This window comes from Lampetra fluviatilis, chromosome 35 (assembly GCF_964198595.1).
Source record: "Lampetra fluviatilis chromosome 35, kcLamFluv1.1, whole genome shotgun sequence".
Taxonomy (NCBI): domain Eukaryota; kingdom Metazoa; phylum Chordata; class Hyperoartia; order Petromyzontiformes; family Petromyzontidae; genus Lampetra; species Lampetra fluviatilis.
Genome location: NC_136309.1, coordinates 302,841 through 327,284, shown reverse-complemented (window position 1 = coordinate 327,284; position 24,444 = coordinate 302,841). Strand labels below are relative to the sequence as shown.

General features: G+C 43.1%; 1 protein-coding gene across 2 annotated transcripts in view; it reads right to left on the bottom strand.

The window, feature by feature from the left end:
- SLC38A12 (solute carrier family 38 member 12) overlaps positions 1-24,444 on the bottom strand; it is a 248,052-nt gene that overhangs the window by 168,487 nt on the left and 55,121 nt on the right. For both annotated transcript variants that reach the window (XM_078872611.1, XM_078872610.1), the window contains exons 7-8: positions 22,371-22,470; positions 1,386-1,482 (exon numbers count right to left, since the gene is read on the bottom strand). In XM_078872611.1, coding sequence (XP_078728737.1) covers positions 1,386-1,482; positions 22,371-22,470 — 197 coding nt within the window. The remainder of the gene's footprint in view (positions 1-1,385; positions 1,483-22,370; positions 22,471-24,444) is intronic.

The following is a 24,444-nucleotide window of genomic DNA, read 5'->3' as shown; positions in this document are numbered from 1 at the left end:
TCAGCAATCATCTCATGCAATGTCAATTCATTCAATGTCAAAATACCATTGTGCCTCCCCCGTGCAGACAATGAAAAGAGATTTGAATCGGTGGAATCCGGTGCAATCATTTAAGCCATCAAAAAACGAAGGTCTAAAGAGTAATAATTATAAAACAGAAGTAAAGTTATTCCAAGAAAGCCAAAGTTACACTGAGATTGAATGCAGAAAGCATAAGTAACAAAACACATGTCAGAAAGGGAGTGAAGCAAGAAGACGCATGCTCGCTGTGATCATTTACAGCCAAATTTAAATGTTTCCACAAACTTTGATTGGAGAAACAAAGGCATAAACGGAAGAAGAGACATTAACATCTCCCTTGTGCATGATGGCATACTTCTGTACAATAGCACTCATGATATACGCAACACACTTTGCAATCACACATAATTTGAATAATAAATGTGAAGAGAGTCCGTTTTTAAATGTAAAAAGTATGAATATTACAAATGTGTTTTTTTATTACAACAGGATTCCTTCGCAATTAGTAGGAGTCTTAATCAGACCGGAGCACAGTGGCTCGACACCAGGAGCACGTAAGGTGGCATTGCACGCGTCAGCACAATTGTTCAATGTAGGTAATTTGTGCAAATACGAGCAGTTAGTCCATGTAAAGGAAATTAAGTCCGAAGATGTCATCAGTCGTTGCTAAGTCAGCCATTATTTGATGTTGTGGAACAAGGGTGCTGTGTTCCAGAAACATTAAGGACAGGCTATGTATGTACGGGGAACTTCTTTCGCACCGTACGTAACCAACCGCACGAATCGGAGGCTACATATGAGCATACATGTGCTTCAGTGGAGTTACGTGGAGCTACGTTTTCTGACGTCCTATCGCAGAACAATGTGTACTTTTTGCTACAAAAAGTGGCATTCTAAACGTGTGCAACTGCTAGAATAGCTTGCATCTGAAAATGAAGAGTTAAGTTGTTCTTTTAGGATATGCTTCCAATGCCTATGATGCAATCGTTATCCTGATAACACTCTTGTTAGAGTGGGACAGGATGAGTAAACACGCACAAATTATAAGCTAAATCCGTTAAACTCACCTTGGGCTCGTGAAAATACTGAAATCATGTAAATGAAGACAGTGATTCCTGAATGCGTATTCCTTCCGCATGATCCCTGTGCGTTGTCCAGAAGAGGCATCGACTCAATGGGTGCGACTCACAAGTTGGGGAGAGGTGCCAATATTGCCTGGCAGATCGCCCTACGGATTTTCCCATGAGCTCCGTCAAAGCGGAGCGATGCATGCACCAGCCTTACAACATGGCCCTCCGCCAACATGCAACTTCCCACCCACATCTGTCTCTCCATGGTCATGCGAGCAATGAGGCATCACTCACCAGGAAAATGCGATAGGCGTTCCCACGTGTGATGGTGCCCCAACAGGGATCCGAGTCGAGGACTTTGCTTGATACGTTTGTGCGAGACAGGTTTCCACTACACAAGACAAAGTTAAAGGTCAGACACACGGCACCTTAATACTAAAACTCACATTCAATTATTCAATTACTCAAACTAGCAATCTATTGTTGAAATCAGCAATGCGGGTGGCACTCCACTCCACTGGCAGCCCTGAGCCGGTGGTGGAGATTCCACATTTCTATGGCGGGGGCCAGTCTCTTCACCGAATAACCACGGCAATGCTGATCTTATTCATCACGTGTCCACACATGATACATGACAGAGTGCAGCACAACTCATGTAGATAACAGGAGGGATATCACACGTGATTCTGCACCCATCATCTTCTGGGGCCACTGGCACGGCTCCCTGCAAGAGTTCAAAATGGGCATTGCTTTAACTCATACGACGACACCGATAGCACCATTGGAATGTACCCAGAAAGAATGACAGCTGCGTTCTAGTGATGTAGAGCTGTGGTAGTATTAGGCTCAGAATTTCTAGATTGCTAGACATTCACACCGCTTGATACAATACATACTGTTCTGCAAATACATACTAGTCAGCATCTGCCTGGCCTTCAATAAAAGGTTCCAGGATTTAATAACACGACTGTAATGAAGATTGATATAAACACAAGTTCAATTATGTATTGTTAATTGAACAATACATAACAATTTGAATGGGTTAATCTGAAAAAAAAAATTATTTTGAAAAAGCCAGTGTCTCCCAGGACATGAAGGCATGAAGTGGCATTGGTTGGTTTCCACTGGCACCCCTAAGTCATCGGTGTAACCATCCCATCCCCACCCACACACTCATCTTGAGCACTAAAGTTAAAATATTCAGCCAAAATATGTGAATTAGCACACTTCATATGGATGTCTCAAACACGGTGTGAGCGACTGTTCAAAGCTGCACTCACTGAAAGACTTTGAGCCACTCAAAGAGAAAGTGATTCATCACTGTTTAGTGCTGTCACCACAAATAACACTGTGTAACAAAAAAAAAAGTTGTTCCTGGGTAGGAAGTGTTATTTCCTAATTGCTTATTCCTCAAAAGTACAGAAGATGGCTATTATTCCCCACAAACTTTGCTTTTGTGACCAGGACAGTGATATTTTGAAATCTACCTCTTTTCAATGAGAAAACGTGGTGTGCATTTGTGTCATTAATTCAAATAAAGTGCTGGTCACATTTTCTATACATTTTAGGCATAAGCAATAAAAAAATAACACTTACTACCCAGGGAAAAAAATCGTGTTACATAGTGTAATCAATGCTCTTATCCGACAGCTCATTTCTAGGAACTAAACTTTTCATTACGCCCAAGTTTCTTTATCGGAAGACAACTTCAATTAGGCACGCGGCAAGCGCGCACCTCAGTCGCCTCGCCCTCCCAGCGCCCCCCCCCCACCGCCTCGCCTCCCCCCCCACCGCCCCGCCCCCCAAAACGACAAAGATCCCAAAGTGGCGATGGTTACACACTGCACCACATACTCACGTGAGGCTGAGTCGACCTAGGGGAGGCCCAGGATCCATTTAAATAATCGTCATCGGCTTTGGTCGTGAGCGGGAATCAAACTTGGGTTGCCTGGTCCGTAGCAGAGGTCGCAAACGGGTTTTGATTCCTTACCCGTACCCGTACCCGGCCGCACCAGGGTCGCAAATGAGTACCCGTACCCGGCCGGGTACGGGTACTCGTTCCCTACCCGTACCCTACCCGAAATGAGTGACAAACGGTTACTCACCAGTGACTCACGGCCTACCCGTACCCGTACCCGGCCGGGTACGGGTAGCCGGGTATCGGGTAGGGTACGGGTATCGGGTACCCGATTGCGACCTCTGGTCCGTAGCCCAGCACGCTCACCGGTACACTACTCTCCCACAATACATGATCAAACAACGCCCCATGAATAACATGGCATAGGGAGGGAGGCTTGCATCCAGCATTCGAGAGATGAGATTTTTTAAATTTTACATTCAAAACCCGATGATCATTCCATGAAGAAAAGTGGGAGAAGCGCTATTAATTCAGCTGAACATCTCCTGTGATATTTTAAAAATTGTGGGTTCTTTGGAACTCAACCATTATTTTTCTCCCACTTGAGTTGAAGAGCCAACAAACAACGTTGATGGCCAGGGGTTGTGTATTTTATGAGATGGGAACAGAGCAGTTTATACCAGAATCCCGTGCTCAAGGCTGCTTGATTGTCCTGGGGCCAGGCATAGCAACCAATGGTTGTATTTACACCGCTGGCTATATTTCACGCGAAAACGTTGATACATTGGCCTCACAGGGCATCTGAATCTGATACGGAGCCAAGCAAGGGCAAGAGGAGGGGGCTAATGACGCGTTTGTACTGGTTGTTGTTGTAACGTTCTGACCCGCCTCTACTGGACACCTGTGAAAAAGAGATTTATAGCTCACGGATTCATTCAGTATAAACATTCCGATTCTAATTCTGAATTATTGGACGCGACGTCACTCAGAATGCAACGTGAACACAATGACGGCCCGTCACCGACATGCATCTCGACTCGTTCACCGCATGTGCGGCTGGTGGCCTGGTTTGGCTTCTGCAGCGGAAAAACAACTTGATGCCTCCCCCGAGTTGTGGCGGGCTGGATTAGCTCAGCGGCAGCAGCGTAGCTCGGCTCACAGAGTGGCAACGAGGAGTCCAATGCACGCCTGCTTACTAGCCCCAACCTTTATCTTCTTCTTTACCATGATACAGAAGCCAACCAATCATGCCATTCTAACTTAGCAAATTTTGAAACACGTAATAAACCAGGCTATGCGTTAATTGTGTGTTAACCGACTTTCTGTGTTGTATTACATCACATTTCGATAATTTACTAGGTTATTTAATTTTCGTGTGCTTGTCTCCTAATTTTCTGGCTTGCCTCCCGTGCCGCGTTTGTCCTAATTTTCAGGTTTGCCTCCCGTGCCGCGTCTATCATTTCACTTACAATAGGAGTACGTTGGCGTGCACCCATTGATCTCCCCGCCCTCTCCCTCCCCCCGTCCCCTCCCCCTCCTCTCTATATTTAAGGGACCGTCACAGAAACGACCATCTCTTTGTGCCGATTTGTGTCCTCTCTCTGTGTGCCGTTGTGATGTCTGTCTGCTTGTATGTCTGTCTATAGTTTTCTAGTTAGATTTTTGTTGCTCACACAGCCGATTTGTGTCCTCTCTCTGTGTGCCGTTGTGATGTCTGTCTGCTTGTATGTCTGTCTATAGTTTTCTAGTTAGATATTTGTTGCTCACACTTAAAATTCTAACTTAGCAAATTTTGAAACACGTAGTCAACCAGGCCATGCGTTAATTGTGTGTTAACCGACTCTCTGTGTTGTATTACATCACATTTCAATATTTTACTAGGTTATTTAATTTTCGTGTGCCTGTATACTCCTCTCTATGTGTGCCGTTGTGATGTCTGTCTGCTTGTATGTCGGTCTATAGTTTTCTAGTTAGATTTTTGTTGCTATTTTCTTTTATGCCTGATGATGATTGCTTGTGTTGCAATCGAAACGTCGTAATGTGTTGTTTTATTTTGATTTATTATTTTATTTTTAGACGTGACTTAACCGAAAAGAACCAAAGAATAATTCCTGCAGTCACGAAAGCTCCCAAATTAAGAATGCCACTCTATACTTTGGAAACAGATCCTCATAGAAGGAATAATATTTCAAGCCTATTACCAGCTGGAATGGAAATTGGACTTGTTGCATGGTCAATATCAACATGAGTGTTGTTCTTGTTACATCCATGATTTAACTAAGCGGTTAAATAAACCCACTGAGACGCATGGTCTCTTTTGAGATATTTCTTGCATCTTATTTAAAATGTATCTTACTGAAATCGTAAGTGCTATTAAAATCTTATGGTTTAATTGCTATCGATGCTGAATGCTTCCATCGCATTGTTGGAGTTGTATGTTTCTGTAGCTGGATGTTATTTAACTGTATTACATGTTAACGTTATAGCTTTGCTTGACCCTGGTCTCAATTGAAAAAAGAGTTTGTCTCAACTGGCTGTCGCTATGATCAGCAGCCATTGTCAATGCACTGCTGAACAATGATAATCATGATTCGTTTTTAAGAAAAGCCCTTTACACCCAGAAATCTCAGAGCACTTTACATGCGACAAGGGAATTACGTCAGATCTCATCTCAACACATTTGAAAGGACACTCCCAGTAGCAGCCCGTCCCTGTGTGGCACAAGGTAACTCAGCATTTGACCTGCAATCGGGCATTTGTCTGCCGGCAGGAGGCAATTATTGTGATGTGTAATCTTAATTGAGTAACTTGCGGCTGTTTTACGGAATTTGGCAAATTTGGACCATGACGCTGGCACACACAGGCCTACTCGTTTCAAATGCCATCAGGGTATTTTAACGTCCACTTCGAAGCAGACGGCACGTATTTCACAGTTAATTCACCTGCGAAATTAACCATGGCAGTCTCTGCCGGATTCAAGCTGTGAACCTCTGCGACGAGCGGCAAACGCGCTCTCCCTGGGTCGCGTCATCACCCCAATCAAAGCCTCCCCAAGGCCATCACCAGCTCTCACGACGGTCTTGCTCACAACAATCCATCCGGTCCTCCAAGGTGGATGTCTTCTCTAGTGTCACCCCCCCCCCCCCCCCTTTGGCTACCACTTCATCATTCATCTCAACCATCGGCCATTCTACCTTCGAGTGGTGTGCTCATGGGCAACTCCGCTTACCTTTATTAGAGTCACTGTGATGTCTCAAACTTGTGGGTGTTCTCTACCCCATGTGTTCCTCCTCTCCCTCTCATATTACTTGCCAAGACATATGGTCCAAAAAACATGGACATTGGCAAATAAAATGGAACAAAAGCTGAAAAGTCAAAAAAATAAGTGTGGAGAGATGCATGCTTGGAATCACAATGGGTTCCCACCTGGCTGTAAAGTACACCAATAAATAAATGAACACAATGTCTCTTACTGGTATGCTGCACTTGAGAGATACATTCTTGGAGGTTGGAGTCGAGGATGTATTTGACAAGTGCAGGATGTAGTGAAAACAGCTAAAAAGCCAAGCGAGACGTGGCGAGCTTGCCATCTACAGACTTCGGTGCCACTCGTACACGGCACGGTTGTTTACGTACAGACAGACAGACATACGCGGAACACGAGCTGTGCGAGATTTAGAATACCACCAAGCTAATGCTACATCATTGAAATTTGAATGAATGTGAAGACATTTTCCATGAAAGATGTAATAATGAACACCAAGGTGGAGCTCAACGTGTCCTCTTTTGCCAGCAGCCATGAGGCATTGCACCCACGTCTCAAATGCGCGTCAGGGCAGTGGTCCTCAGAGTGCAGTCCCCGGCCCCCCGACGGTCCACCACGCTGCTCCAGTGGGACGCGGGGCTATGATGCGGGTTGATCCGGAAATAATGACATGTTGCCTCGGACATTAAATCATATTTTGCTTATGATATTTCATTAAAAAATTAAGTTAGGTAAACCACCCTGATTAAACTACCCTACCCCTAAGGTCTAAATGCTCCCCTAAAAAACATCAAAGCTTCGTTGAAAATAAAAAAAAATGTTCGGGTAATATGAATCATGTAGTACGAGTGGTATTTAGAGAGAGAAGTGAATGTGCCTTGTCACCAGGGCTGGGGGCTGGCTGGGCCTGAGTGGTCCGCAAGCCAAAAACAGTTTGACAAACCTTGCATTGGGGCGTGGCCATTCAAAGAGAGCGCTAAAAGACCAACGTCAAAGTGCGGATCAAATTCCAACCAGAAATTTGCGCAACAATGTAACCTCTACGTGAGGCTGTGTTTGACACGTTCAAAAGTAACTTCAAATGCGTGTCACTGATCAGAGACGAAGATAGTAATTCGTGTGAAGTGGATGAGTCATGTTGGAACTTTAATTGGCCTTATAATGTAGTTAATTAATCACATGAAGCAAATTGGAGCGACGCATCTTCATGACAAGTGAATGGGAAAGTTGAACCATTCCACACTGCAATTTTAAGAATATTACTATTACATTATAAATAACCATTTAAAAATGCATTGCTTCAGTATTAACATATAATGAATGGCACAAACTTAAAATTATTGAAAAAGTCCTCAAGCATAGTGAGATGATAGACTCTGCTTAGTTACCAATGACTGCACAAAAACATCATTCATTTGCTTTTCACAGTTTATTTTGGCTAAAACTTTGCTCTGCGAATTAAAAATATCAGTTTGACAATCGTGTGACAAACATTACTCTGTATCAAGCATAAGGGATAACTTTACAGGGTCTCAGAAGCAGTTCTCTCACGTGGGGTTGCACTGCCTTGCCAGAGTTCCTGATGCATGTCGTCTAACGCCACGATGCCGAGAGCAGGCTAACGATAACACTGCGGGGAAATACATTGTTACTTCTGCATAAATCATTATCACGAAGGTAGTGATGCTCCAAATGGGTGAACCATATTATCAGTTACACCCACTTTCCTCTGCCAGACGAGCCAAAATCAAACGGTGAAACTCTGGCCTCACAAGATACATGAATCTGGCTCAGGGCCAAATAGGGCAGGGTCGGGGATAATCGATGCATTCATTGCAAGCTACGAAAGGGGCATGGTTCGGGTTCTGCATTGAAAAAAAACCTGGCCCCTCCTCTCCTGAGCCATGCTGTGCTGGCTTTGCATGACACCAGAGTCAAGTGCTTTCATCCTCGCAGCGGCTTTTGGCTAGCCAAAGACGGTCACTGCATCGCGCGCTTTCAGATGCGCTTCTGCGACCGTCTGGAACGCTCTTCATTCTGATATTAGGAAGCCACTGGAGCTATGCACGTTTAAATAATCGAGAATGAAAACTACTTTCTTCATAACTGATTTTTGTGTTTAGTTTGTTGTCCTTCCCCCGCACCTCCGATTGGCAAGGTTGGCTACGTACGGTGCGAAAAGGGGTTCAACATACGTACGATAACATGAATGGGGATATGGCTGCCCGTCAAGAGTTTTCAACGGAGAGGGATGGTTTTGCAGGCCCGTGCTCAGTGGGGTCTACAAGACGTAACCCCCCCCCCCCAAGGAGAAGACAGTGTAAGGATTTGGCCCTCAGCAATGCGTCGCGGTGGAAAGGGGCAGCTGGGCTCAACAGCACAGAGAGGGTCAAACCGTGACGGTAAAGGGTATATCGGGCTTTCAGAAAACTGCCAATGCCATTTAAAAATGTGCAGAATGCAATGGGTTTATTTATTTGGTTGTTTTTTTTTCATGTTTAAAATTGTTGTGCTAAATTACTTTTTGTGGAATGGTTTAACATGTCTACAAAATAAAAGAATATATAATTTTGCCTAGCGGGTCAGGTGTCACCACTGAATTTCAGTGATTTTTCTCATATTCTTCCCAACATAAGAAATATAAACTATACCACCTTCTATCATCCTGTATTACGTATTGATTATTTCAACACTAATACAGTCATACGTTATCCTACAGTCAAAAACTACCTTTCAGTAATTACTCTGATAGTTTTCATTGACAAATGTTCTGCTCTATCTAAAAACACATAAATCCTCAATCAGCAGCAATAATCACATTAATAAGCTCGGAACACTGGACACTTGACCACACCAAATCAGTATGCATGCACTCTTGTCTTCATGTGCTGCATCTGCTGGGTTGCAACGTGAATTAAACACTCAACTCACAATCAGAGGATTGAGCTCAAATCCGTATTGGAGGTCATCTGACCCTATCAGCCCTCCAGAGCAGAGGAAAAAAAAGTACCACTCTTAGAGAAGTCAAGAGTGGTCATAGTGTACAGTGACTGGCTCCCACCATGGCAATGTGGAATTTCCACCATCGACTTAGGGCTACCAAAAGAGGTGAGCACTGTCCCATTGCACAAAGGAGCAGGGAGAGAATCGTATCTGGAGTGCTGAGCCTTAACCACGACGTGGACTGACAACGTTCTGCTTATAGAAGACTATGCTGACAGTGCTACCAGACCAGGTATAACACATACAGTTTAAGCTACAGATAAGCACAACTTACATCAGCACAGATCTGATATAAGCAACACATGCTCACATGACACTGGTGAGGGAAAGGCGAAGGCAAATGTCTTTATAACAAGCACACTCCAGATATAAGAGCACGTGCACACTCTTCCAAGTGGCATGCCGAAATCTCACTAATAATCTACAGGTTCCCGTGGCTCTATGCGGGTTCGGTTTGTGCGACTTTGTGTATATGCAGATAACCTATTTCTACTTAAAATTCGCTATGCAGTATGCAGTTTGTATTCACTCATATGCGGCTATGCAGTCAGAGGAGGGACCACATTGTGTGTGCGTGCACCATATGTGCTACACGGTAGGCAGCTGTCTCCTCGTGCAGTGCATTGTGGTTAGGGTGACCGTGCCGCCCATGCTACACGATTTTGCTTGGTGCGCCCTTTTCTTGGAACGCACCTTCCGCATAAAGCGAGGGAATCCTGTGTGTGCCTTGCTATGGAGGGGTCCAGATTAACATCGGAGTTAAGTGCTCCGATGCAGGAGCATAGCGTCCCCTGAATTGTATTGGCCCCCACTGGTTATAGAGCAGTGTTCTTCATGTCAAGGCCTAAAGGCCACTAGCAGCCCCTGGTGGCCTTTAGTGTGGCCCCCTGACGTGAGGCCACCGACAATACACAAGATGTACAAACACTGCTGGCAGCAGGTGGTGTGGCGGCCCTCACACCGGCGATGTGCCCCCCCCACCCCCTTTGAATATTAGTGAAGAACACGATTACAGACAGTGGCACGTTACGCAGTACCAGACCAGTCCTCCCCTGTCCCCTCTTCTACTCAGGCTCTTCCCAGAGGTGAACCTGGAACTGTATCAAATACCCAGCTCCCCGCTTCACACCCTAACCCAGCCCCTTCGGCCAGCACTCAGGTGATGGAGATGGATAGGGGCAGCCCGATAAACATGAGGACATCACGCCCACTTTCATCAGTCCCTATTTCACGGTCATTCAAATAAGACTATTTTATTAGTGCGAGTAAATTACCTAATTACTCAATAACACAAACGTTCTGAGCTTGCACGGTAAAATATTACTACAGAATGAACTAGCTAATCTCGTGAAATCATAAAAAAGAGCTGTATTTTTGTAAAACGAGTAAACATTTAACTTTTTAGGATATCACAGTTTGAATGAATGTACGTTGAACTTCTTTCACGCCATAGGTAGCCAGCCGTGCTAATCAGAGGTGCGATTAGCACGGTCGGAGTTTAGCCTGCAGACTACACAGAGGCAAGTGCCCGTGTAAGAGCACCTTGTAGGACTGGTGCAGCACATGCCACGCAGTGTGGGGCCAGACTCCCCCACACATCTGCTCCCCTTCGTCTCCCCCAGCACGGAAAGGCAGACAAGGCGCCGCAGTCATTTTGAATGCCGAGTCGTCATAAAAGTGGCCCACGTCGTTTAATACAGCGTGCTTCAAAACAATGTTAACACTTACATGGGACTATCGTTTGTAATGGAAAAAGAACGGATGATGCTGCACTATAACATGATAACAAATGTGTGTTAGTAGCTTCAAAAAGTCAAGGAGTCTCCACTTGTTCGCCATCGTTGTCAACGCGTAGCCTGGAATCTTCTTCAGGTGGTCTCCAGAGCCCAGAGGCACATTTATTGTGGTGATGTTGCAAATTCTCAGTAGTGTTAAAACATTTTTGAAGCACCCTGTATAATTTACCACGAATGTGCACGGCCAAAAATCGAACCCAGGTTGCAAGAATTGCAGCACAAGGCACTGACGCGCAAATCCACTGATCCATAATAACCAACATACGCATCCTCTCTCTCTCACTCCTGATGACGCACGCATTATCTTATCTTCTTTGCATGATGTTAAATGCACAACCGGAGTAGTGCAAGGGTTAAAATACACTTTTTCACTAATGCATTAACTCACAATGGCATTACAAGCGCAGCAATTTCTATGCTCTATTAGCCTAACAAACAAAGTAATCTGGAACCAGACCAGCCGTGGCAACATTGATGACAAATTGCTTGAAATGGGGGTGGGGTTTTAGAGCTGGCATTTTCCAGTCCTTTTGCTTAGGCGGTAAACATTGACATGCAGGTCACTGGCTGTGCTGCCAAAGGCACGCCAAGCCGATGGGCACGTGGTTTGATTAAAGTGGCCAGAAGCAGTGTGGGGCAGGCCGCGACAGTCAGAGCTGCATGGCGGCCAGTGAGCTCGCCATGCACGCCGACGTATCGAGCGACGGTGTGCGTGAGAGTGGCACCGGTTTGATATGCTGCCATGACAATTATTTATTTGCCCAGGAAAGCCTTGGTGAGTTGTTAAGCCTCTTGTTTTCAGTAATAGTGCAGCTTCATATTATTTGCTCATTTTCATTCATAAGTATTTTTGAACATCATCGGATACCTACCCTGAGAAAAACAATGCACATGAGAGATGCAGACCAAAAACTCCGTACAAAATCGGGCAACAGTCTACCTCGTGTACTGCCTTCCTCATCAGGTGCACTTCAGAATCAGAATCTTGATTTAGACTGGAGGAATCCGAAGAGCTATGAAGCTCTATTTCACGTCCAGTATGGGCGGGTGAGCAAGTTACAACAACAGTACAAAAAGACGATAGGAGTGAAAAATAGAGAAAATGGTAAGAAAGTTACAAAATATAAATAAATAAAGTTTTTTTGGGGGGGATTATATAAGTCCGATTTTTATAAACAAAATATAAGCTTGGGCAAGGCAGTAAAACAACGAAAACAGTCCCAGAGCACACCAAGACAACACACAAATCCTTCAATAGAATGGCACATGAACATTGAACTATCGACATGGAGGTAAGGGTCAAGTGGCCATTGCAGGGGAGAAATTTCACTTCAATGGCTCACCACGTGTACTTAAAAAGCACACTGGATTAAATTGATGAAGCATTGCCCGGCAGGATACGCACATTGCGATCGGCCATGGACCGCACCAACAGGAAGGCCCAAGCTGTTCCCTCCTCAACGCCCCTGTACCAAGTGATCAGTATTCCGTGGGTTAAAACGCAATTTTCAACTGCCTCTGCAACAGTTGCAATAATCTTGAAAGTGTCAAGGTTGTTGTGTGATCTGGCACTCAGGTGTAATCTGGCAGTGCAGAGATTACACGTTCCTGGACCTCTTCAGGCTGGTTCAGCGCTAAATCTAAAGCAAAAACACTTTCAGGCTTAGACCTATGGAGCGCATGAATGGCTCAGAAAGCTGGAGATTAAAACAATTACACCTGGATCAACAATAACAGCAAACAATCATGTGGACCAATATGACAGAGTGAAACGTAATGCACATGGAACAAGTGTCCCAAAGATATTGAATCACTCCACCAACCACTCCGAGGCGCAGGGGAATGGTAAGTTTAAGATCACGTTGCTTTAAATGTTTTCTTTAAATCCGTAAGTGAAACTTGACTACGCATCAAAAGCTCACCAGACAGGTTAATGGGACAATTATTCTAATAATGGCTAAACTAATATTAGGATAGAGCACACAACAATATAAAGATAATAAATGCACGCTCATAATCAAAGTGGAAGATAATGAAAACACGTTCATAACAATTAACCGTGCCTCCACAAAGGCATGCTTCTGGATCGATAACCGAAATGGAAAACAGTCAATATAAATCACATTTCATCAACACCGTCAGCTTTTTAAGTCTCTCTATTTACATCGTGAGCAAGGGGAAATGTTTGACATGTTTGGCATTAAGATCAAATTCTGCCGTGTGGACAGACAGCCTAGGGGTGGTAACACGCTTGCCGCTGAAGCATTAAGATTGTTGGGACTGAGCAGGTGAGAACCTACTGGCACTGAGTACAACTGCAGGGCACTGTCTTCTTTAGATTGGATGATGTTAACCCTTTCCCGTTCCTAGATGTCTGCAAGTCGTAGGGTGGGTGTCCCATTCACCGCTGAATCTCGGAACGTGCAATCAGCTCAGTTTTAATTTTATTTAGAGAGGCAAAGCGCCGTTGTTTTTAAAGACATTGCACTCAACGCAGAGAACTGGAGTGACACGACCGCACTCTATGAAAGCTGGTGCCAAACTTGGCCACACGCCCTCCCGCATGAAATTGTGTCAGCCTCGATACCGATAAAGTTCATTTATTTTAGTTTTCTGGTTCCGTTCCATTTATTCCGATTCCGTCATCGGAAAGGAATCAGAAATAAAAATTGATGACCTGCAAATACGTCATCGGAACGGGAAAGGGTTAAGGGGCACGCCTGCCAAACATTAACATCTAGAAGAGATATCAGAGCACCAGGCGTGGTTACAAAACTCACAAGGATACCTGCCAGGGACAATTACGAAACAACATCTCACACAAGAGAAGTTTAAAATGTCTACATAGGGATGGAAGCCATATAGGAGTTTACATAAATTAACTATTGAAAATAAATGTTTGATGCAGTGCAAACAATAAAAAGAAAGGAACTTGTCAAAATTCATTTCGAGTCATAAGAGTGTGTTCGTATGAAAAACACATCATTAATTTACTACGATTCTCAATTATATTATATTCCACGCTCCTTAACAAGCGAACAACGTAAGTGAATTACAATCGTAGTCAGTGCTCTAAAGTGCCGTCGCGTCTGCATCTGATTGAAGGCTTAGGTCGACAACTTGGCACGTTCTCAAGGTCTATGCAATTATGGGGATGAAAACAAAAATGTAAACTTCAAACTTTACGCAACTTTTGCTGAACATGAAACTGACATAACCCAGAAAATCTGGGCAGATTAAAACCTACGTAAATTGAACATCATTGTTCTACAAAATTGGGCAGCCTGCTTATGTCAATAAATCTTGCATATAAATCCATTTGCAAAAACATGTTTACGGTTACAATGGACATGTAAATGTATTATTTCTGAACAGTATTTGTCCTATGAGGAGGATGGCTTGTTATTTACTCTTCTGACATCAGTGGCAAGTGGTGACCAGTTTGGTGAAGTATAGTCAAACAAAGTCATGGCTCCATCGCCAAAAGGCATGGGGAGGAGGCCGTTATCAGTATTGCTGTATTGAAATTGTGATAACGGTGCCATATGATTTGATGACATTTTTATTCTGAACAGAAAGCAGTGCATCACCCCACTGACCTCTGGAAGATGCAATTCCCAGTTACCCACACTAGGTAGTGGATCTTCTCACACACCCTGCTACGGAGAGTACAATTTCAAAGCTTTCATTTTTAAATGTTTATGCAGTCGCTTGTGGTTGGCTTGAAAGACTTTCTGACTGCAGATTTTATTAGTGACATTCCATTATTTGGTTTGTATTCATATATATTGTCCATAAAAACACATTTTAATGTTAACATTTTTTTTAATGCTACATTAATACCTCTTGTAATTAAATGCAATTTTAATATTTCAGTTTTGTCCATCCATATAACCATAATCTATTATTCATTTCATCAATTCATTCAATGAAACATAACTAGTCTGTTCTCCTTCCCCCGCACCTCCGATGAGTGTGAAAAAAGTTCAATGTACAGTACACACAAGGCCATTGTGAACCCCAAAAACTAATATGTGCATCTTCTTGGTTCTTTCGGTAAAGTTACGTAGAAGGGAAGTAATAAAATAATAAAAATAAAACATAATAAAATAAAATAATTCTCACGACGTTTCGGCTACAACGCAAGCAGCCGTCTTCAGAAATAATATGTGCAGTCAACGTTATACTGTGCATAAAAATTAAGAGGGTAGAGTGGAAATTTCTAAACAATGCAGTCTCCCTTTTATTTTCATCAAAAATTGTCAAGCCATGCCAGTTGTTTACCATTAATCAACAATTCAATTCACGTCTCAGACCATTATAGTTACACATCCTCAGCCATTACAGCTAATGGATCAATGGCATACCACATTGCAGCACTAAGAACGGGGGGGGGGGGTCTGGCTCTTGGTGAGATGAAAGGAGGCACCCTCTGCGAACTGCTGCCCTCCAGTGGCCTCTGCCGAACAGTGTTTACAGTGACTTGTGTGCATTTATGTGGCAGAAATTCAGACGGACAACATCGTCCATCTCAGTCTTCCCAAATCCCAACATGAGCCACATTGTAAACACCGGCGAAACGATGAATTAAACATGCAGACTGTCCGGCAGTCAGGTCTTTGACTTACCAGGAGATTGCGGGGGATATGAAGGATTAAGTGATGATTGGCTGCTGATGTTTACAGGAGGGACCTGTGATGGAGGTTTTTCCCGACCATCCGGGTTTTACTGTATTATTATAGTTCAGGTACTCCAGTGACATCTGTTGTGTAACTGTTATGAATGCTACAATTGCATCGTTGGAATGCATTGAGAACCAATGATTATCGAAGCATTACTGAACAAGTGTTGAACGGGTTGAACAGTTCGGCAACACAATTAAAAACTGTAAATGATCGTTTTCTTATTTTAAATGGTGCGCAAACTTGTAACCTTTTCAAGTGTTAAACTACTTAAGTCCTTTATTAAAATGACACATCAAAAGGCTGCACTCAAAATGTTCTGCAGAATGCGAGGTTATGCAACCGAAGTGTCTGGTGTAACAACATGTCCGCTAAACTTACATCACCTGCTGTCACTTCTATTCACTACCAAGCTAAGGTACGTCAGGGCCAAGCACAATCTTGTAGAACCTGCACCAAAAATTTTTAACATGCCCCCTTTTTTAAATAAATGTTGAAACCTTTCAGAAATTGCAGGCATACCATTATGCAAACTTAAATCTATTCATTTGGATATGTAATTAGATCGGTGTTTCCATCCAGTCATCAAAATATAGCCAATAGAAATTTATGCAATGCAGAGACATTTTAAAATATAAATCAATGTTGAGCATATCAAGGCCTTCTAACTAATCAACTTTGGTTTCCCCGTGTCAGTTTAATTAACCTCTAATGAATTCGTGATTCATTAATTTATTGTTAAGGTAAGTGTCGCTAAAAACCCTTGATGGTTCAGGCAGGTGACAGCCCAGTGATGTGAAGATACTCGATGCCAAGTGGGGCTCTTGTGGCCTGGGGAATAGAAGTGAATGTGTCCAAAGAATGGAAAACGCTGCAAGATAAAATATAATGGACACAGAATATAAAAATTCCAAGGTGCAGATAAAGCTTTTCGGGAACAAACCACACACTAAACAACTCAGGGACTATTACAGGGACTATCCTGGCATTTAGTGTGCTGTATCATGTCAAAAGTTTCACTTTGAAAAATTAAACATAGTCATCAAATGTAATAAAAGCGCATTTAAAATTATGTACTGAATGAAAGTATGATTACCAATACTTAAAAATTACTGCATATGTATTTAACTTGAATTAAATTGTACATGGACCGCTTTTTTTATACATTTCCTCTCTACAGTGGGTCGTGGAGGTTTTTGACCATACTTCACCACGCTGGTCAGTATATGATGACAGTCATTATATAAACCAATTCGAAAGTATTTAAAAATAACGATTAAGAAACTATTAAGGTACTTAAGCTGCAAGGTTGGGCTCAAGGTAAATATGAATGCCACAGCAAAATTACAAAAATGTAAAGCCTGAACATTCGTCTTGTGGAATGTGTGGGCAGCTTTAAGTCGTCATAAGTTCTCTATTCTCAGGCCTGTGTGGGCCTTTATTCAATGCCCGTGGTCAAGACAGGTGGCCATCGCCATGAGTTCAGGATCTATCCCCACCGCTCGTGTCGTTGTGCCATGGAAGACTCCCATTCTTTAGTTTTCATTCTCCCATTCTTTTGACCCAGGTTCGATTTGCGGGTGGCGCAGATTTATTTTATTTGGCTACGTACAGTGTACAAGAAGTTCGTCATACATACGTACAACAATGATGTGCTTGTGCATTCATTGACCCATGTGTTTGTTAGTTTGCCTTTCTTATCCTCATTTGTTAACTAATAACTGCAATTTTAAATACTGAAAAACATATTATCATGTACTTCTCATTTACATCACACTTACAAACAATAACCGTAAAGTATGCTCAAGCATACAGTTCCTATCTTGAGCCATAATTACGGTACTAAGAATATGAATAACAAAACAAATACCTCAACAACTTCGAAAATAAGTTCACTCAATTAAAACGGAGATTGTAAATTACTAAAAATTACATGACCGACATGCACACTCGCACATGCAAAATCATTCTTCCCTTGATTTTCCACATTTCTTTGATTAAAGAAAAACAAATTGTAATTCAATTAATTTGGCTGATTCACTGTAATTTTAATTAATGACATTATCTTTCCTGGAAAATGTGTAATTGTGATTAAATACTCTCTGCCACGATTAACCCCAGGGCTTGAATTTGAGGACACTCATGGTGCGTTTGCTCCACAATGCAAACGCCCTGCTGCTAAACATTGATTTAATTGAACTGTTCCACAAACATCTGCGAGGGGGTGGCACTGTGGCTTCTCAAAGGGGAAGACGAAGTCGAATGTACGACAAGGCAACGCTGCAATCCATTGTTCGCTCATCGATGCACATGAAGATAAAATATGTATCTACTCATCCATTTGTGTCACATGCAACACAGATTAGCGCAGCGTCAATACGCAAAGGTTTGACTGATGGCGATTTCATTGCAGGTCCAAGCTCCTCAACCTCCACTTTACTTTTTAACGGATTTTCAATAATATCAAATCATTAACTGTTAGTACCAATTAAAACCTTTCATCAAACTCCCCCCCCCACCCATTATATTCCAATCTCGTGATCCGCATCATGTCACGGGACGAATACATCTACATCCACAACTCTGGCTGCTAACAGTGTATCTTGTGTCTGAATAATGCCTCGAAATATATATTTATTTTATTCGGCAATGCTGGAAACATACAGAATTCAGTAAAACCAAATTTAGCCTCATGGCGTTTGTATGGACTCATTGGTGGACTGGACTAAGACCCTCAATGCATTACACCTTTTGAGAACCTGAATTAATCATGCTTCTTTGCCTGTATTTCATACCAAGATCTCAGCTGTGTCAGCTCGGTGATCTGGCACGGCATCAGCACTATGGGCTACCCAGCCACCTCACTTGCGAATTGAATTTATGGGACCCACAAACCATTGCGTGGCTCTTACACGACGCACGTCAAATGCTTTCTCGTCTCCTGTGATGGAACTTGGCAATCGAATGGCAATCCACTCTCGAGCAAAGGTGTCGGAAAATAACTGCATGTCCAATGGTATTGTTAGCCTCACACAAGTATACTAATACTATATAAAGAGAAGCCATATATCTATGATAGTTTTTTTAGTTAGATTTCGTAAATATAAATGTGTCGTTAAACCCGCCACCACCCGACAGTCAACTAGTAAGGTTTGTCACATAAAAAAAAAGATGCCAATTAGTTACCAGTTCAGCACACCACCGTGTGTTGGAGAGTAAACCCACAACACACCGGTTTAATGACACATTTATACTCATGCGATCTAACCGAAAACACCTCTATTATGAATATTGGTCACGAAAGCTGAAGTGTTAAACAGCAATATGTTTGTTTTCTAAGCAGTGAACTCCCAAATTAAAAGTTGATATAGCACACTGGATTTAATATGAATCTTAACATAAAAAAATACGCCGGCAAGGCAACGTGATGTCATAAACCAAGAGTCTTGTCACTGCATATAACATTTGTTTGTGGTGACAACAGTGCATTGTTTCAGTAAGGAAATAATGTATCACAAAAGTCGGCAGTGGTTAGTTGGGTCATGATGCGGCTGCAGAGAAATGTACCCTTGTTAGACTGCTGCTTAATCCAGAATCGTTAAATTACATTTGTCAAGAAAGAAAATGTAATTTCATACATATCAGGAGTGGGGAAAACAAACACAACACAAGCCCATTTAGCCAAGTTGCAGATGCAATTCACCTACACTGGAGGAGGTGAACGATGAAAATTCCACACTGCTATGGAAAAGACCATGGGATGGCCGCTATTGACTACACACAAAGTATCACTCATTGTATTGACCCCAGAGGAATTATGGGTTGAGTCAACGACCCCTGGCCAGGATTTTAACTCTCAAACTTCCACTGTAACCACAGTACCATATGATGAATGACACATCTTTAATTGTAAAACAAGTGTAAAAACGTACGCATACATTTAAATGATGTTAACAAATAATTAAATACATCAGACAAATACGAACAATGACAAGATGGTGCTGAAGCTTTTTCAATCTCAGCCTCTTTCCCGCAGGCAACATCACTGAGAATGTTATTTATCCATGGTTTAGGTGGGGAATTGTGTGTTCTGAATATCTGGCCAGCATAATGTCCACATGAAATTGGAGGCATCTTGGCCTGACAGCCATCACCCTCTATTCCCACGCCATTCTCTCCGAGCAACAAAATTCTTGCCACGACGTGTCACGTCTCCCTTCCTCCTCCTCCTCCCCTTTTTGAATAATCCAAAACCTATATTAATTAGCAGGCTGTGTATGTTCATGTTCACAAGCTCCGATTTTAAATGCAACAGTTGAATTAATATATCATTATAGGATGAATGGATAGCCTTGCTTTTAATGCACTTGTCACAGAGCAAGCACATTTGAAGGGTTCAGCATTTATACCCAACCTCATGCTGTAATCCCAAAGGGACATTTATTAATGAACCTCAACGTTCCCCAATAACAGATGCTACAGAATCGCATGAGCCAGTCTCATGCCCCAGTCTTGTCCGCTGCAGGCACTGAACATTCCTGAAAATGGCGTTCCTGTTCAAGCAAATTCGTCACGCCAAAATGTATTTCAGATAATATAAATGTAAACCGTCAGAGCCCCCAATCATCCGGCCTCAAATACGGGAGTGGCAGAGCTCTATGCCTAGAGATCATGCGCAGCAGACCTGTGCACTGTGAAACGTGACGAAAATGCCAATCCGCACACCGGCTGCAAATCCATTATGTAGGAACGTCAAAAAGCATGAGTAAATTAACGAAATAATGTGGGCAACCGCGTGGGTCGGTGTGCCAAACCACGATATCAGATTACTTCGCCTGGAACCTGCAGGTCAAAATTTGCACTGGATTCCAGGGAGAATTGCTCGGAACACACTCCAGATGCAGTTGATATGGAAAGGGAGCTTGGTTAATGGTCTCGATCCCAGCGCCCTGTGGACGTTAATATACTGCCCATGTGCCTTCCACGCTGGTGGTTTATGCAAAAAAAAAATCTGCCTAATCTGGAAAAGCCTAATTTATTAACTATGAAATTACTATAAAATTGATAGGCAGTCACTCTCCCTAGGTATGCTTTAATTGGGTGGTTTGAGAATGTAGAAGAGACCTTTATCCAAATGTAATTGTGTTATAACCTTGTCTTTTTTATAACCAACATTTAAACGGCTTTCTGTTCATATATCTTGGCTATTTTTTGCTTCTGGCATTAACGAGTTGAAATATTTTCAAATGTTCTCAACTCATTTTTTATAACACTGTGCATGCAGGTTTCCCATCATAACACAAGGAAACCCAGTTGCACTGGTTTCAGATGCCATAGATGCGCTAATGGAAATCAGTAATTAAACCAGTTCAAACGTTCCATCATAAAGGAATGCTTCTCGTCAAGATTAATCTCATTTATCAATTCAGAAAACCTTCACTGAGTCAAGATTATTTTTAGGAGGATGGTAAATTGGGATGTCCGACCGATTTCGGTTTCGGGAGCGCTTTGCTTGTGGAAGAAAACGAAAACACAAAAAGGAAACTCACAGATGCAATAAAACTCCAAAGTATGCACAGATGGTTTTATAAATCCACTGCTATCTCCCAGCAGGTGCTGAATTATCACAACTCTAAGTGATCCAGAAATACTTACCTCAAAGCAATGGATTACAGGCGTGCAACCAAATGAAAGGGTTATTTCTCTTTCAGTAAATTATAACAAGTTGCTGCATATGCTTTTACAATATAGACAAAACACACTAATTTCGCACAAGCAAACCACCTTGACACAAATACACAACGACACAATGAACATGCTCATACCTGCTATGCACTGACCAATATTTACATTATTTAGATTTAACAACACACAAAGGTGAGCTGCTCACAAACAACAGGAAGGCATGACTCCCATCCATACGTCTTGCATGCATGTAATATGACCACCACGTTGCACGTATAATGCTCTCAGTCTTGTCTAATAATTTCCAGTCCGATTCAATCTTCTTCGAGTAACCTCAAGAAACTCTAACGGTGACAAAACCATCTCGCCTGCGTCATCCTCGTCGCCTGTCATCCTCAGCTGGACACCCTCGCCTCCCTCCGCTGGCTTCCATCATCGGCAGCATGGTCAGCTACATCGTCTGCTGCCTGTGCCACTGCAATCTTCCCCCGTGTCTCTCTTCACTCTCCTGTCTCCCTGTACTACAGCTCTCATCGTAGAACTCTCTGCAACAGCAGCGGCACTCGCAACCTCCTCCTCTCTACACCAAGGACCAGGACCATCACTGCTGAGTGTCGTTTCTCCATGCCAACCCCCGCCGTCCCGAACGCCATCATCCCGTTGCTGCACATTCGCAGCGGCATTAAATCTACACCGACTTTTAAGAGACACTTGAAGGCCACACTTCTATCGCCTGGCTTTCGAGCGACACTCAATTTGACTTCATGAGTCAGAGTCACGGTCATATATCTTCGTGAAATATTGTGCGCGTAAAAATTTGCAATATTATTGTTTCCAGCCAGTACGCATTTTCCTGTTATGGGTTTTCCCATCATTTACAGAAAGCGTAGGATTTTAACTCGTGCTACGATTTCTATGAACTCCCGCTATGCATTCAGCCAGTAGGAATCAGAGTGTCCACCCTTCTACGTGTCGTGTACGTCTACCTACCATGCGACGAAGGCCAGCGAGTGTGGGACGGCGGCGGCGTAAATGGCCAGGTCTCCGTACAGGTAGATGACAATGCACAGGTAGAACAGGTGCAGGCCCACTGGGAGACAATGAAACAAAAGGGAGGGACGGCAACACAAGGACACACACGTAAATTTACGCACATATAGACAAATACACAGACACAAAGCTATACCATCACACTCACACACAAATAACAACAGCCACCATTCACCACAAAGTGGCAGTGATGTCACCACGGCACCTGTGCCAGGCCAGATGCACTTTGAGGCCGTGAGAATTGTCGAAGGCTTGCTGACAGGAAGTCATGGGACAAATCCGGATGCCATGGGTTGACTGACTGAGATGACTAACAGATGCACCAGCTGTGCCCCCCACTGTGCCAACTTAGTGCATTTTAGCCGCCCAGCGCTCTGCTCGTTATTTTGAGCGTTGCTCCTTTGCCCTCTGTTGTTGTTAGAAGGCGACTGCCTCCAACTGCCCAGGAGCATCCTTCACGAGCCTCGTCCATACACACATATAAACGCGTATACGACAGACGCACACAAAAACCATTCCCTATTGAGCAAATGCTGTAAGCGGGCATCTATTGAGGCCGGCACAGCGCATGAGGGGATGGTTTGGCCAGTCCCATACCTGACCACCTTTGTATTCTCAGTGCTGATGTTTAGACACTGCATTAGGTATTCATTTGAGGCTGAGTCGACCTAAGGAAGCATTAGAACTTCTTCAGTTCTTCGCCACTAAAGTCAGCCATGACTGGGAATTGAACTCAGGTTGGCAGGTTCCACCTCACCCCCCCCACCCCCCACACACACGGACATACTCAGACACACACACAACAATCAGATCCAGCGACATGCACACAGGGGCAGACAGGCACAGACAATACGGCCGGCTACAAACTCTACACGTGGGTAAAGAGATCTTTCGAGCGAGCCCGCCCGCGTTAAACTCGACAAATCTGAACTGGCAGTCGTCCTGCATTTGTTTCGTTCCCTGCGCGGCATTCAGGAGCCTGCCAGGCTGTAAAGCAAGAGCGGACGCGGGGACTGTGAAAACAGAAAGTGAATTGAGGTATCCATCACGCGGTAATCAATATCTCCACTACCTGTTGGCTGCATTTGGTCAAATTGTATGGCCAATATGCCCCTCTGTCAATCCGATGAATGCTTTTGTAGAGACACTTTCTCCATACTGGAGGCTTAAAAGCCAAATCTAAAGCCGGCAGTGGGGAGCACTACAGGAACGTTCTCCGACTGCATTTGCAGCATATTTACGTCGAGAGAAATTTACGTTTCCGATCACCTGGCGGTATCTATTAATAACCCAGCTTTAAACGACACACTCGCTAAAAATCTCTTTTAAGACGGGATACAGAATGGCGTACTCTTAAAATCAATAAAAAAGCTCTAATGTAGTAAAGCATTGTAAGTTAACTAGAAGCATACGTTGGTTTTGTGTATAAAAATGTACTGTGTATTATGTCTATGTAGACACTGTGCATGGTGTCCATACAGTTATCATCCATAATCATTATTACTACTATGCGGAGTAGAATGTTGGGGCAAAGTGTATGCCACAGACACTGAAAATTTTCCTTGATCATCCAATGGCTGGAACAGAAGCATTCAAAACAATCACAACCTGAGATTGTTGGTTAACACCTGGTACTCTAAAATATCGATGCATGTTACCAATGTCATATTAGACATATGGAAGGATTAGTGAGATGAAAACCACACGTTAAAAACATCAAAGTATGAAGCGTGTGTATGTGTGTGTGTAAGATTTTATGGACGTAGTTCAAATTGCTATCTAATTATAACGCTTTAATAATGTATGATAATTTTATTGACAGCCTATAAATAAAAAATCAAGGGAAAAATCACCTGCAAACTACAATAAATACAAAACACATTAGAAGGGGGATAATGGAGCAGGCTGAGGGATTTTACAGGAACCTCATAAAGTGCAAGAATGATGGATGAATGGGCGGCCATGATTCCCTGTGCTGCTTTGCATTGCGAATCACTGCTGCTGATGGTAATGT